The sequence below is a fragment of the Macrotis lagotis genome, chromosome X, assembly GCF_037893015.1.
Source record: "Macrotis lagotis isolate mMagLag1 chromosome X, bilby.v1.9.chrom.fasta, whole genome shotgun sequence".
Taxonomy (NCBI): Eukaryota; Metazoa; Chordata; class Mammalia; order Peramelemorphia; family Peramelidae; genus Macrotis; species Macrotis lagotis.
In genome coordinates this window covers 292,258,506-292,275,230 of record NC_133666.1, presented here as the reverse complement: position 1 = coordinate 292,275,230, position 16,725 = coordinate 292,258,506, and the positions used below count along the sequence as shown (strand labels likewise).

The following is a 16,725-nucleotide window of genomic DNA, read 5'->3' as shown; positions in this document are numbered from 1 at the left end:
TTATTTTCAACTCTCTCAAATTCCCCAAACCCACCTTTCTACCTCTCTCCCCCCCCATCTCTTTTATCTCCTAAAGTCCTTTGCTTCCTTCAAGTCTCAGCTACAACTACAATAAGTCTTTCCTGATCTACCAACTCTAATTTATTACCTATAAGTACATCCTGTTCAAAAATAGTTGTTTGCATGCTGTGAGTGCCTCCTAGGGAAGGGACAGGTTTTGTTGTTTTGTGTTTTGTCTCTTTGTATCCTCAGAGCTAAGCACAGGGCTTGGTAACTGATTAAGTGATTAATAAATGCTTCTTGACAGAATAGGGAATTGGGGGGAGGGGGTTTAGAGGAGATATAAAGAAAACAAATTTTATGTGCATACCCTTTGATCCAGCAATACCACACTACTGGGTCTATACCTTGAAGAGATTCTGAAAAAGGGTAAAAACATCACCTGTACAAAAATATTCACAGCAGTTCTATTTGTGGTAGCAAAGAATTAGAAACTGAATCAATGTCCATCAATTGGGGAATGGCAGAACACATTGTGGTATATGTATATTATGAAGCACTATTGTTCTATTAGAAACCAGGAGGGATGGGAATTCAGAGAAGCCTGGAAAGATTTGCATGAACTGATGCTGAGTAAGATGAGCAGAACCAGAACACTGTACACCCTAACAGCAACATGGAGGTGACATGCTTATTTCATCAATGCAACAATCAGAGACAATTTTGGGCTATCTGCGATGGAGAATACCATTTGTATCCAGAGAATTGTGGAGTCTGAAGAAAGACCAAAGGTTATTAGCTTTAATTTAAAAGAAAAAGCCATTATCTTATTATGTAATCTTGTTATCTCTTATATCTTATTTTTCTTCCTTAAGGATATGATTTCTCTCAACACATTAAATTTAGATCAATGTATAAAATGGAAACAATGTAAAGACTAACAGACTGCCTTCTGTGGAGGGGAGGGGGGGGAAGTGAGATTTGGTGAAAAATTGTGAACTCAAAAATAAATAAATTTCAAACATAATTAAACAAAAAAAGAAAACATTTTAAAACATATACATTGAAAAGGGCTTTAAATGTCCCAACAGAGGACTTGTACTTGATCTTAGTGTCAAGAGGAAACTTCTAGTGTTTTTTGAGTTGGGGAATGATATGGTAAGACCTGAGGGGTTAGTAATGTAACTTTGGAAGCTATATAGATAGAGGAATGAGGCCTAAGGGGTGGTATGGGGGCTCAGGACTTCTTGGCCCCAGGACCAGGGATCTGTCTGCTACACCACTCAGCTATCCTACGGCAGAGTCAGAATGGAGAGACAAAATATAGTACATGGTAGTGGAGAAATACAAAAGGAGGGAGTTGCGATCAGCAATGGCAATGGTGGAAAAATATGGAACTAACTTTTGTGATGGACTTATCATAAAGAATGTGATCCACCCACGACAGAGTTGGTGGTGTTGGAACACAGACCGAAGCACATTTTTTAATTATTATTATTTTTGGGGGTGGGTGTGGGGCAAATGGGGCTGGATGGCCTGCCTGGAGCCGCATAGCAGGGTGATCGTTGGGTGTCTTGAGGCCGGATTTGGACCCAGGTGCTCCTGGCTCAAGGGCCAGTGATCTGTCTGCCACCCTAGCCACCCCTATTATTATTACTATTTATTTAATTTTAGGTCTTTTTTTTTCTTTTTTTGGTTTATGCAGGGCAGTGGGATTAGGATGGCTTGCATGTCACAGAGCTGGGTGATTGTTGGGTGTATGGGGCCGGATATGGGCTTGGGTGCTCCTGGCTCCAGGGCTGGTGCTCCATCCATTGCACCACCTGGCCATACCTACAATTATTACTATTATTTTTTTAATTTAATTTAAATTTTTCTCTCTCCCCTTTACTTTATCGCTCAAGTGAATCTATATTTTTTGGGGGGAGGAGGTATTTTGTTCACTCTTAAACAAGAACAGATAATTTAATTCTGCTATAATTTTAGTAACAGAAGAGATTTACTTAACTATGCCCATCTAAGAATTTCTAACAAGAAGCTCATGAAAAGTTGCCCTGTGAAAATTAGTTATTCTATTTTAGCTTCTAAATCAAATTATAAAATGGTAGAGGAATACATCTAAGTTCCTAGGATTTAGAATTGGAGGGAACCTCAACAATTATCCAGTCCAAAAAAGAAATTCCCATTCTAATAAATTTGATCTAATATTCTTGACTTTTTTTTTAAGGTTTTTGCAAGGCAAACGGGGTTAAATGGCTTGCCCAAGGCCACACAGCTAGGTAATTATTAAGTGTCTGAGACTGGATTTGAACCCAGGTACTCCTCCTGACTCCAGGGCCGGTGCTTTATCCACTACGCCACCTAGCCGCCCTGTTGCACTGATGGAATGAGCAAGTCCATCAAGGTTGATCATTACCCCCATGTTGCTGTTAGGGTGTACAATATTCTTCTGGTTCTGCTCATTCAGCATCAGTTCATGCAAATCCTTCCAGGCTTCCCCTAATTCCCCTCCCTCCTGGTTTCTAATAGAATAGTGTTCCATGTACCCAGTCTCTTCTTGATAAATTTCAGGAGAAAAATTTCACAAGATAGCCTATTCCATTTTTGGATGATTTGAATTGTTAGAAAGCTCTTCCTAACATCAAATCTGAATTTGTCTTTTTTTAAACTACATCTCATTGATAGCTTTGGTTTTGTTTTGGGAGTAAAAAACAAGTTTAATCCCTTTTCCATAGAAAGTTCTTCTAGTTCTTTAAAAACAATCCCATTTCAATACCTTAATCTTCTCTTTTACAGGCCAAATATCTCAGTTCCCTTAAAAGAAGCCTCATATGACATGGACTCAGGGCTCTTCATCAAACTGACTGTCTTATCAACAAGATGATTCTTCTCATTGCTTTCTAACTTATCTCTCCAACTATGACTCTCAACATAATACTCCACATGGAGTATTGGAACAATGATTCCTAAAGGTTTTTTTAATGTGGTTACTCACCTTGGCAGTCTAATAAAACCTACAGACCCTTTCTTAGAATGTTTTTAAATGCAGAAAATAAAATAGGACTGCAAAGGCAACCTGGTATATAGTACAATGCAATCATCAAAACAATGAAAAACAAATTCAAAGATTCCAAGTTAAAAACTTGTGAAAACTATCACACCTCCTCAATCCTGAAAGCTATAGTCCCCTAATATAGCCAAATATTTCATGAGCTATCTTAGTTTATATACTATATTGAAAATATACATCATTTAAAATCCCCTGGAGATTTTTCAGACAAACTTCTAACCTTCCATATTCCTGTCCTGAACTTGTGAAGTTGATTTAACTCTACCGAATTTCATCTTTTTTTGTATGCCAACTCTTCCATTTGAGTGTGCTAGGTAAACCTCTCCTAGATTAATGTCTTCAGTAAATCTGTAAGACATTCAGAATAGGGGCGGCTAGGTGGCGCAGCGGATAAAGCACCAGCCCTGGAGTCAGGAGTACTTGGGTTCAAATCCAGTCTCAGACACTTAATAATTACCTAGTTGTGTGGCCTTGGGCAAGCCACTTAACCCCACTGCCTAGCAAAAACCTAAAAAAAAAAAAAAAAAAAAAGACATTCAGAATGTTATTCATGCATTTTATCCAAGTTATTGCTGGGATGTCAACAACCTCTTCAACATAAGCACACATCTCTCTTGATTCCAAAAATATTAAGCAAAAAAATTGAGATAATAGGCTGCATAATATTGCAATTAAGTAGATTTAGAACTGGATGGTCAGACCCAAAGAGATGTTAAAAGTAATTCTATGTAAACTTGGAAGTCCCTGGTGGATCTGTGCTTAGCCTTTTGCTACCTACCATTTTTATCAATGATTTGGATAAAGACATAGATGAAAACTCATTATATTTGTATGTGAAACAAATATGGGACAGAAATGTAACAGATTAATGAACAAAATCATTCAAAAAGATCTTGGTAGATGGCAATACAGGAATGAATCTAAAAACAGATGCTATGGGGAAATCTTACAGTTAGATTTAAAAAAAAGAGTTCAAAATGACAGGAGAACATTAGATGGAAATTTGAAAAATATCTCAGTGTGAAAGAACTACAAAAGCCAACGATTCAACATTGTGTAGATCATTGTTACCATTTCCTGTCAGATGTAGGGAACTCACAGAGTGCAAACAGCATATTTTTTGGACAGGACCAATGCAAGAATTTGGTTTTTTGACTACGTATATACTACAAAAGTTTTGTTTTCTTTTTTTTTTTCCTAGTGTAAGGAAGACTTTGTTCAGTGAAAAAAAAATCTAATTTAAAAAATAAAATTCACTCTAGAAATCCTATAGAGTAACAAGCAGAGTCCATTACTATTTTTAACTCATGTTTCAAAACCAATTCCAGTTCCCTCAGTAGATAAATTGTCTTAAGAAGATTTCTTATTCTTATGGAAGTATGAAAATATTTTAGATGACTACTTCTTATGAATGCTATTTCATCATTAACCTTTTTTTTTTGTAAAATGCCTGTACTTAAAAAGTAGGTGGTCTTTAAATACAGATTAGCATTTTATTCTTCTCTAACAAATAAAATCAGTGTTCTCAGTTAAAGAACTATTTGGTAAACAGGTTCTAAGGTCATTTCCTTACAAGATTTCAGCTTTTCAGAACAAGTATAAAACCAAATTTTACCCACGTATCATGTCTGACAACACTTAAATCTTGTTTATTCTTTTCTATTTAAATAAAGGAGTTCTTTAACCTACTCTTTAAATTTACATCCTTAAGAAACACTTCCAAAAGCATGTCCTTATGTCCTTCCTCCCAATAGCAGTACTAAAAACAAAAGCTCATTCATTAGGAGCAATCAAATGCTAGTGATGATAAAAACCCAGGTACAGCTTTTACTGGCTATGGTATATAAATCTTAACACACATGAAAGACATATGAGGTGAGTTTCTATTATATACAAAATTCATCTAATTACAGTGAAATTCCTACTACAAATAGTTTGCAAAAAGGTATATGGTGACATTTCTTTACCTCTCCTAAAGTAGATATAAATTACATTGTCATATGAGACACTTTCTACTATAACTGATTCTATTCCAAATGACAAAGTTTATAGTCAACTGGGAAGCTTAAATTATTCAGAATATAAAGCTGGAATAGATACACATAATTCATTAATTGGATTCTTGTTTTTTTTTAATTTAACTGATACATTCCTGGAGAAACATCAAAATCTTTGAATTTTTTTTTATCTGAACCATTTCCAGATATAAACATGTCACACCCACAACAATATAGTTTATTCTCATAGAGACCACTCCTCAATGTAATTATAAATCTTCGAAAATAAGGAGATTTATGAATAGGAGATATTTTTATTTAATCAATGTGATCTTCTAGTTTTAATTGACTGAACTAATTTTCTTTTATGGCTTTTTGGCTGATATCATTTTATATATTTTTTTACAAAAACAAATCCCACTATCTATTCCAACCTCTATTCTTCCTCCAATTACCCAAGTCACCTTTTAAAAACTTTTTTTATTAAAGATTTTATTTGAGTTTTACAATTTTTCCCCCCAATCTTACTTCCCTTCCTCCACCCACCAAGCCACCTCTTTCGAGTCCCTCAGATAAAAAAATTTGAAAACCATTAATTGTTTAAGTTCTAAGTGTCACAGTAATCAATTTAAAATGAAATGTTTATAGTTATGAAACAAGAATATTTCTAAATATCCTCAGTAATTTTAAAAAAATTTTCTTAGCAAACTTCAGTGTTCAATTTTTTTATTTCTGGCTTACCACTAAGCAGTTCGATCCAATTCTGAACTGTTTCTGGAGGCTGAGTTTCCTTAACATGTTTCAAGGCTTCATCAAGTAAAACATCCCCAGTTGGAGCATCTGACTTACAAATCACCTAAAGTTAGAAATAATAGTAAGTGAAAAAATGCAAAGATCTTAAATTAAGGAAAAGTTACAGTATTAGAAGTCTTGAGTTCAAACACAGGCTTTGCTTATTTGTTTACTGGTGTTGCATCATCCTATTTCTTCCAAGCTGGAAGTACCGTCTGTCCCTCAAGTATGACAGCTTTGTTGTGCTGTTTCTAACCTGGGCTGGTTAGAGCATTCTGCTTCTTGTTGGCCTCTCATTCTTGGAGCAAAGCCTGCAGGAGCTCAGAATTTGAATTCAGGTCCTGCTGACTCCAGGGCTGGTGCTCTATCTACTGCACTACCTAACTGCTATTTTCCAGCTATTTTTTAAATTAAAAAGCCCCAAAACTCATGATGTAGGCATTTAAATAGAGAAGGCTCCTCTAGAGACACTTACAAGATGTCAATATTGACCCCCCAAAAGGGAGGAAAATGTCCTGCAATAATGGCAGCTAAAAGAAAGGAAAGGGGACTGTTGAGGTGAGGCAATGGAGTGCCATAATCTTATCTAAATAGTTGAAAGACTGTAAGTTTATGATGATAATATGTCACAGGCATTTTAAAATAAGTAATATGATGGAAAAGATCCCATGGGGGGGGGGAGGAAGAAGAGGTTATGGAAAGAGAAGAGATTCCAGGTCTGGCTCAATGATTAACCACTTTGAGATAGGTAAATGATTATCAGTGGGAGAAGTATGAGATAAAGTGTCTCAGGGCTCTTTATGTCCAGGAGTAAGGACACAAGGAGCTAAGTGTTGAGACAGAGAAGAAAGGACTACCACAGGAAAGAGATTAGAGCTTATATTGGAGTCCAGAGGGCAGACTTAAAAGTGGTTAGTAGCAGAAGCAATTTAAATTTGATGTCTGAAAAAGTTTCCACAATTAGTAGGGTTCAAAAGTTGAAGAGTTATGTATGTGTAAAGGGGTATAAGGATAGTATTCAACTAGAGGCTAAATTATCAGGTATGTTATAATATAAGCCAGATGCTTATAAAATATAATATGGGTATAAGGGTTCTTGAGTAAGGAAATAAACTTGAATAAGGAAAAGGAATCACTTCCATTTGAATTGTCTTGGGAAAATTCTGAAGATCACCTGGCAAGATTAAGGCACCCCACACTGAGGCCCTTTCTCAGGTTGAACTCCCAAACATTCAAACTCTATTGCAGGGAGCATAACTCCAATGAAGGATGGAGGTAGGGCTGGTGAGAATATGTGCATGCTGTTCAAATGCCAAACACCCATTTGCCTAAAAGACTAATCTAGGAACAACTCAAACAAGCAAATCAAGTGTTCAAGAGGAGGTCCAAAGAAGAAATATAAGGACACTTTCAAGGTTACTCAGAAGTCAGAAGAACTTTGGAATCAATTATGAGACTTGGGAGACAATGGCACAGGATCATGTGGCATGCCCTGCTCAAAGAAGGTACTTATATGAGTAAAGCACAACTGCTGTAAGTCAAAGAAAATATGAGATAAGCAAGTTTAGAGACATCCCCCCTTTAAATGTTCACATAAACTATTTGTTCCCAAACCTTAGTAGAGAGCCTTCCAGTTCATATTGGTCTAACCAGTTACAATCAGTTACAAGGTACCAAGATCCCCAACAAAGTGATGCCATTTTGGTCCTCCTCAATTACAAAGGACAGCAATCAACTAATTATAGTATAAGAATTTTTGATAGAAGCTCTAGTCCCCTCCAACTCAAAAATCTTGATTTTCAGTTGTTAATCCAATTGGTAAATAACATGTATTATGGCTAAAGACATGAAGTCTATGGAATGGGGGGGGGGGGAGACATTTAAACACAGTCAGTCTAGAAAATTCAGTGCAATCTGATTCATGAAGTTAAATAAAAATAAAGCCTATGGGATTGAGGAAAGTGGTTTCCAAATATCTCAAGGAAACAGAACTTGAGTATCTAAAAGATCTCTAAATAAGAGGTGAGTGAAGCACCAAAACCTACTAAGAAGAAGGTGGAATATAAGGACTAGAAAACAGAGGCTATGCCCTGGAGGAACATCATTCTTGGTTCTTTCTCCTGATTGGCTCTTCCTGAAGATTATTTCAGGAAAGCTCCAACTAGTCTGGCACACAGTAAGCTCTTAAAAAAATACATTTTCAGGGGTGGCTAGGTTGGCACAGTGGATAGAGCATCAGCCCTAGAGTCAGGAGTACCTGAGTTCAAATCCAGTCTCAGACACTTACCTCTGTGGCCTTGGAGAAAGCCACTTAACACCATTTGCCTTGCAAAAAAAAAAAAAAGGAAAAATGCATTTTCATTAGGGAAGAGTTTTTCTTATGCATACTCAAAGTACAAGAAAAGTTATTTCTTTAACTTTTTCTAAAAGTAACTTCTCATAATCATAGACACAGATCTTTTTTTAAGTTTGGTTTTTGATTTTGATGTTTTGTTAGCGAGTCATCTGTAAGAGCTGACTGGGGCACTGAAGGTGTGAGTCGTGCAATGCCATCTATGCATCTAGAACATATATATCTATATCTATATCTATATATATATAGATCTATATGTATCTATATCTATATCAAAAGCAGGTCTTGAACCCTCATCCTTCTGACTCTAAAAATGAAACTCTATATTCACTATATAATGCTGCTTCTCCTTGATATAACACAAGAAATTATCAAACTAAAAGACTTCAAGAGATATATGGATACCAGACATCAATAACTGAGAACTCAGAAACGAATACTCCAGAGTCTGCCATACCTGCAAACTTGCTTGCCAAAGCCTCAGTAAGAAAAGAAAAACCAAAATGAGCAAAAAAAGAAAAAAAAACCAGATAGAAAAGGTTAAAGAAAGAGAAGCTCTAAGAAGAATTTTTTTAGTCATGTCCCACTCTTTGCAATCCCATCTAAGGTTTTTTTTGGCAGAGATACTAGAGTGATCTGCCATTTCCTTCTCAAGTTCACCTTACAGATGAGGAACAGATGACTCAGGCAAACAGGAGTAAGTGACTTGCCCAAGTTCATAGCTACTAAGTGTCAGAGGATGAGTCTTTCTGACCCCAAGACCAAGAGTTTAATGTACTTAACCACATAGTTGCCCCTGCAAAGAACAGTCTCTATAATTAATAAGTGCTTGGATAAGGATGAAATGATAAGAACCTATAAACTTAAAATCTTCATCCCTTTTTATACTTTATTTTGCCATTTCTTTCTATGTTTCCCCTAATGCTGTTTTCTAGTAAATTAGCTATTTTAGGATAACCACCTAGTTGCTCCTGCAAATAACAGTCTCTATAATTAATATGTGCTCAGATAAGGGTGAAATGATAAAAACCTATAAACTTAAAACCTTCATCCCTTTTTAGTCTTTATTTTGCCACTTCTCTCCATGTTTTCCCTAATGCTGTTTTTTTTTAGTAAATTGCTTATTATAAATCCTAAAACTTGGCATAGTGTTCTAAAGAAAGGGAAGATATCCTATAATCATATATATTCTTTTCTCCATTTACTAAGTCCATAGTTTCCTAGAATTCTAATTAAGAATTCCTTTGGGGGGAGGCTAGGTGGTGCACTGGATAGAGCACCAGTCCTGGAGTCAAGAGGACCTGAGTTCAAAACCGGCCTCAGACGCTTAATAATTACCTAGCTGTGTGGCCTTGGGCAAGTCACTTTAACCCCATTTGCCTTGCCAAAAAAAAGAATTCCTTTGAACCTCACAGCCTCATCCTTACCCTGCCATCAAGTGCCTCCATCTCTAGCTCAGAAAACTGTAATCATATTTTAAATAAAGAGACTTGGTAAAGAACTCATCAACTGACCTTTTGTTCCATTCATCATCTTTATAATTGCTAGACCATGTCTAGTCACCAGTATAATAGGGATCTCCTGAGTAGCCCAGGGTATGGAGCACAATGTAGGCTTAATAAATGCTTTTCATTCATTCAGACAGACAATAAGCCTGTTATAGGAATGCAAAAAAAAAGACAAAACAGTTGCTACCCTAGAGTTTCACAAGCTAAAGGAGAAGTAAAAATACAAACAAATAATAAAAACAAACTATGTACAAGATAAAACAACAAAACAAGGGTGATTTAGGTGGCTCAGTACCTTAAGGAGGACTTGAGTTCTCAGACACGTGATACTAGCTTGTATAACCCCTAGGCAAGCTACTTAACCCCCACTGCCTTACGGGGGGGGGGGGGGGGGGGGGGAGGATAAATGAGTAATAATTAAAATAAGCACTAGAATTAAAAGTTTCCAATAGAAGTTAGAATTTTGGCAGGGTCTTGAAAGAAGCCAGGAAAGTCAAGAGATGAAAATGAAGACCAAGAGCATTCCAGGCACAAGGGAATAACTTCTTCAGGCAACCACAAAGAGCTTAGTGCTACTGGATAGCAGAATACATGGAAAACAGGGAAGGAGGAAAAATGTAAGAGGACTTCTGTAAAGGAGGGGCAGGGGTGGGTCCTTGCACATAGGTTATATAAAGGGCTATACCAAACAGAAGACTGTGATCACAGAGATAAGAGAAAGGCCCAAAAGTTTGAGTAAGGGAAGTGACATGGCAAGTAGACCATCCAGTAGACTACTGGTGCATTATAGGAGATGAGGTCTTGAACAAGATGGGAACAGTGTTAGGGGAGAGAGTGAGCATATGCAATAGAATTGCAGAGGTAAAAATCTACAGGCCTTGGCAATAGATTTGGGGGGTGAGAGGTAAAAAGGAGTCATGTAGGACTCTTTTAAGCCTTGAGGGAGTAGGATGGTGATACCCTAGACAGTAAAGAGGAAGATTGGAAATAGAGAGGGTTTAGGGATAAAGATAATTAGTTCAGTTTTACATACAAATTCATTTAGATAGGGTTTGTGCAATCTGTCAAATATTGGGAGAGAAAACTGAATAACACAACAGTGACTTTTAGATCAATATGTTGTTTCACTATCACTAATTTCATTCCTTTAAGGATTATTACTGTCACATATGATAGTAGCAGCTCATTTTTAGACAATCCATTAAGATTTTTTACAAGCATTATCTCACCTGATCCTTATAATTAAAAATCTAAGTACTGCTATCCCATTTTACAAACCAGGAAATTGGTTCAGAGAAGCTGTGACTTGCACATGATTATAAAACTAGTTAACTGTCAAAAGCTTGGTAGAACTCGAGTCTGTATTCATTAAATTCATGCTATTTCTCATTATACTATACAAGTGAAGGTACACATGTGAAAATACATGGATCCTGTCCTCTAGAAACCAACAGTCTAATAACATTTAAACTATAATGTGCCACAGAAAAATAACTCTTACTTGGGATTAACATTCTGATTTGTCGCTTGTGAATCAAAAATTTTTTATTTTTTTCTTTTAAATGTGTAATTTAAAATTTTGTTTAATTAAATTTTATGTTACTATATCTTGGGTCAAGTCAGGCTTTGACAATAACAAATGCTCCTCTTCCTCAAAAGCCATAATCTCCTCTTTGGGAGAGGAGTTAGCAAGAAAGGCTGGCCCTCTATGTGCCAGCAGTAGCAGGAGAAGTAAGCCCCAGCAGGGCAGCATTGCTGTGGCTTTTCTTGTACTATAAGTCTATCAATAAAGGGCAGGAAACGAAGTCCTTATTAAAGAAATACTTGTCTTCCTCTTCAACCAGGTGCTGAGGATATACACTTCCTAATGGATAAATAAATGCCTTGTCAGCCATTAGAACCTATCTCCCAGTTTAGAACATTAGAACTCAAAAAGAACAAGAATTTGGCTTACATTCCCCCTAGGAATTAGCAAAATTCTTGGTACATAAGAAGTACTTAAATAAATTATTTCCCATTCTTTCAATGATTATTTTCTGAAGGTCTCAAATGTACCTTCTGTTGAGGAAGCAAACCAGATGGGTCCATCACCTATGACTTAGTAAAACCTGCAGAATTACAGCTCTTCTGCCATGAACTTTGAGAGCAGGGCTTCTCTGTGGATCATGATATTCCTCAAAATCATCTATTAAATTTGTGATCTCTATCAGTAAAAATAAAGACAAGTTCTTGAGTGTCTCTAAAGTCATATAATATCTAAGTTTTCCAAATATGGTAATCTAAATAATTAGAAATAATCAATTTGCCTATCAAATCTTTAAAAATTCTCAATTATTTTGATAGGCAGCTTCCCAAAACACATCACATAATTAATTAATCTTAACTGAGTAATCTAATAAACTATGTCAAGTAATTCCAAAGATATCACCTAAAGCACGTCTTCCAAGGGGCAAACTGATCCATAAGATATATAAAATTTGTTTCCAATTAATCAATGATAACTTAATTAGCAAGAAATAAAATATTGTTTTATTTCCAAAATTTTCTCATATATCTTTAAAATCCAATACCCACCACTCTCTTATAGTCTTCAATTCCATTAGATAGAAATTCAATCTCTATCAAGAAAAATAATCTTAAAATGAGAATATTTTTAAAAGATAAAAACTATTCAATTATCAATGCTAACATCTTTTTTGCTAACATCTGAATTTTATGTTTTTGTTTTGCTAGGCAATGGGGTTAAGTGACTTGCTCAAGGCCAAACAGGTAAGGTAAATATTAATTATCTGAGGTCAGATTTAAACTCAGATCTTCTGGACTCCAGGGCCAGTGTTTTCTATCTACTGCATCACCTTGTTGTTCCCCCACTGCTGTTGCCCCCCCCAGTCTTAAATCTTAAAAAGAAGCTAGAAGAGAAAATTTTGCACCTTTCAAATCACTTAAGCATAATAGAACAGCAGGAACCAAACACCCCACCTTTATTCTAGATTTATTAAGTATTAAAATACCATAAGTAGGGGCAGCTAGGTGGCGTAGTGGATAAAGCACCGGCCTTGGAGTCAGGAGTACTTGGGTTCAAATCCGGTCTCAGACACTTACTAATTACCTGGCTGTGTGGCCTTGGGCAAGCCACTTAACCCCATTTGCCTCGCAAAAAAACTAAAAAAAAAAAAATACCATAAGTTTAACATGCTACATGTTCATGAAAAAATCAGGAACTTTGACTTCATACTCTCATTACTTATTACCAATAATATCATCACTGCTTAATTTTCCTTCCTTTTGCCCCCCTCTTGAATCTCATACTACCTTAGTTTTCATAATTCACAGATTTAGAACTGGGAGTGAGGGATTTGAAAACAAACATCTAGTCCAACCTTCCTTATTTTATAATTGAGGTAACTGAGGCCCAGAGAAATTAAGAGACTTGCCAAAAGTCACACAAGTAGAAAGCTGTCAGAGGCAGGATTTGAACTTGGGTTCTCTGATTCCAGTGCTCCTTCCCCTTTGATACACCACCCCCTACTTTTCACAAGCTTCATATTCTTTAAACAAATTACTCTTAGGAAATTGTTCATGTCTAGGTATCATGTGGTCAGTCTTTAAAGAAGATAAACAAAAATAATAATGGAGTTCCAGCTTATGACATGAGGACTAGCTAAAGTAACTGGGAAGATTACTCTAAGAAGTAATGATGATGAGAGTGTGATAGCAATTTTCAAAAGCTTTTTGTAGGACAGGGACTGGACTTGTTTTGCTCCAGAAGGATAAGAGAAATGATCAGACTCTATAAGAGGAAAATTTAGGCTTAACATAAGAGAAAGTAGAAACTGAGATTTCCCCTTTCTATAAGTCTCAAAGCAAAAGCCCAGTAGTCATTTCTTTAAGTATGTTATAGAAGAATTCCTGTTAGAAAATAGACTGGATTAGATAGTTTGAGGTTTCTTCCAAATCTAAGATTCTGTGACATTAAGAAAAAAAAAATCTGTGTAAATTAACACTAAGGTAAGAGTGACTGATAGTCCCTTTAAGAACCTTCCCAAAAGTATGGAACTTATGCATATTTCTATCAAGCACTACATAAAAACCATGGAATAGCATTACTTACAAAAATAAAAACAGTATAACTTTGGGTAATTTGGGGAAGGAGTCAGTTACAGGAACTGATCAAAGAAGATTTTGTGGTCCATACCTAGCTCTTTCCCCTACAAGAGAAAATGAATAGTGATAAACACATTTTCTACTAGTGTCACATTTTTATTTATAAGCATTCTAAGTGTTAAGTGTAGAACTATCATGAATCTCTCTATAGCACAATAAAGGGGTATTCCTTTCTTTAATAAATGTATATTTGTGTGTGTGTGTGTGTGTGTGTGTGTGTGTACACAAAAATTTTAAGAGGATGAGGAAAAAAACATGCATGGAGTCAGAGTGCAGACCAAAGTATACTATTTTCCATTTAAAAATTTTGTTTCAGGGTGGCTAGGTGGCGCAGTGGATAAAGCACCTGCCCCGGAGTCAGGAGTACCTGGGTTCAAATCCAATCTCAGACACACCTAGCTGTGTGGCCTTGGGCAAGCCACTTAACCCCATTTGCCTTGCAAAAACCTAAAAAAAATAAAAATAAAAAACAAAAAAAAATTTGTTTCATGCTTTTTTTTTTAAAATCCTTTCATGGTTTTTTGGTTCCCTTTTGTTCTGATTCGTCTTTTGACTAATATGGAAATGTTTAACCTGTATCAAATTTCTTGCTGTCAAGGAGAGGGAAGAAGAGAGAAAAATGTGGAACTCAAAATCTTACCAAAAAAATAAATCTTGAAAACTATCTTTATCTTTGCATGTTGTTGGAATAATGAATTTTTTTAAAAAAAAGGGAGGGTGATATTTAAAAATTCCCCTCAAAAAAAAATTCACTAAAAAATGTGCTAATATAGATTGCACAAAACAAATATAATCTTATTATATTCCTGAAACATTTTAGAATAGAGAAAAATTAAAGGCACCAAACTCTGCTTTAAGAAGAGAAGGAAAGGAAAAGGAAAGGAGTGAAAGACTCACTACAGACTAACCAACAGTGAACACTTTCATTACATCAAGAGAAGTAAGATCTGTCTACCTACACAGAGACTTAATTCTTAGAGTGCTGAAGGCTGAATTCTGGAAAGTACTCAAATGTTACTAAAAAAGATAAATAGAAACAGGATGGCTCATGAATAGCAAAATTTTGTAGAAAAAAAAAGAAACATTTTGCCAATTCCTTCAGAATTATGTTTTCAGAAGCAGTAATTATACTTGTGAATTTCTATGAAAAGATCAGTCCTAACTTAGCTTAATGAAATGAAATATATTATTAAGTATGAATGTTCAATGACCTAATATATTAGTCAAAGCTTAGAATCTTTTTCAGGAAAAAAAGGATGGCTATTGACTCTTTTCAGATGTTAGAAATATAACTTGAATTTAAGTGAACTGAGATTTAGCAATGAGTTTTTCTGGACAAAAGTTTCCTCTTTAATTTGAGAAAGTTAGATTAGTAGTGATATTTTCTTTCTTTTTTTTAAAAAAGATTTTGCAAAGCAATGGGGTTAAGTGATTTGCCCAAGGTCACACAGCTAGGTAATTATTAAGTGTCTGAGGCTGGATCTTAATAGTAGTAATATTTTCACAAGAAGACAGTTTGCACATTAAAGGTTCTTATCCCAACTCTAAACAAAAATACCCTTTATCTTACCTTTCTTGTCAAAAGACTTTTGCGCCTCATTCCACAAGCCTCTAGTTGTAGGCGGCCCCTCAAAGCTAATTCAATTAACATACAGCCCCGCAATCCAGATGATATACAGTCATTCCAAAATGATGTGTAGCCCTGTTTAAAAAAAAAAGGCAATAAAACATCTAATTTTTTTCTGAATTCAGAATCAAAACTGTTGTGGGGATACAGCAAAGTTTCTTGCAAAATGCTCTCTTTCTGGTCCTTTACTAGTCATACCTTCAATATTCCTACAAAATAAATCACAGTGTATATATAAACACGTCATATACATATCAATCTCTATGTAAAATACTAAGAAAGTCTATTCAAGGTAAATTATTCTTTTAAATTTATTTCCCTTATATTCTTTTTAACAGAAGAAAAACTAGCTTTTCAAATAAAGAGATTTAACACATAATACTGAGGGGAAAAAGTTTTGTCTCCCAATACATTAAACATGACCAAAAATTCTGATTTCAAATATTCTGTTTTTTCTTTACAACTTATCCAGTTGCCCCAGAATTTAAAATACTTTGACAAATACTGAAACCAGTCTAGACAGGAACACCACTATAACAGTATGCATAAGAAAATAAAGGCTATTTAAATAGAAAAAGAAACATTACAAGTACTCATGACTATCTGTGTTGGGCATAGAACTGACAGGGGGCAAAACTGGCTATTGTATACCATATTTTAAAAAAAAATCACATTATGATATAGGTACACATAAATATATATATATATATGCAAGAGAATATAACATCACTGTAACAGAATTCTCAGGTGATCAAAAAGAATTTCACTTACATAAATTTAAAATTTGTGCATAACCAAAATCAATGTAGCTGTAAGAAACAGCGGGGGATGGGGAGTACTGGCATCAACTATCTCTGAAGCAAGTCAGATAAACAAAATTTGTAATGAAACTCACACATATACAAATCAATATCCAGGTACAAACAGGACATAAACAACCAAGTGAGATTTTCCTCACTAGCAAATTAGCAAAAATGACAGATGCCAAAAATAATAAATGTTAATGAGGCTGTCAAAATATAAATTGGGGGCAGCTAGGCGGTACAGTGGTTAGGGCAGTGGCCTTGAATTCAGAAGGATCTGAGTTCAAATTTGACCACAGAAATTTGCTAACTATGTGACCCTGGGTGAGTCATTTAACTTTAATTATAACTCATCAAAAACAATTAATATGTTATTGATGAAATAATTTAACTATTCTGGAAACAAGAAAG

At 35.4% G+C, this 16,725-nt stretch overlaps 1 protein-coding gene across 1 annotated transcript in view; it reads right to left on the bottom strand.

Moving 5' to 3' along the window:
- Positions 1–16,725, bottom strand: part of GOLPH3 (golgi phosphoprotein 3) — a 50,184-nt gene that overhangs the window by 16,023 nt on the left and 17,436 nt on the right. The window contains 2 exon segments of the mRNA XM_074205790.1: positions 5,809–5,923; positions 15,455–15,586. Of these exon segments, the coding sequence (XP_074061891.1) occupies positions 5,809–5,923; positions 15,455–15,586 (247 nt within the window).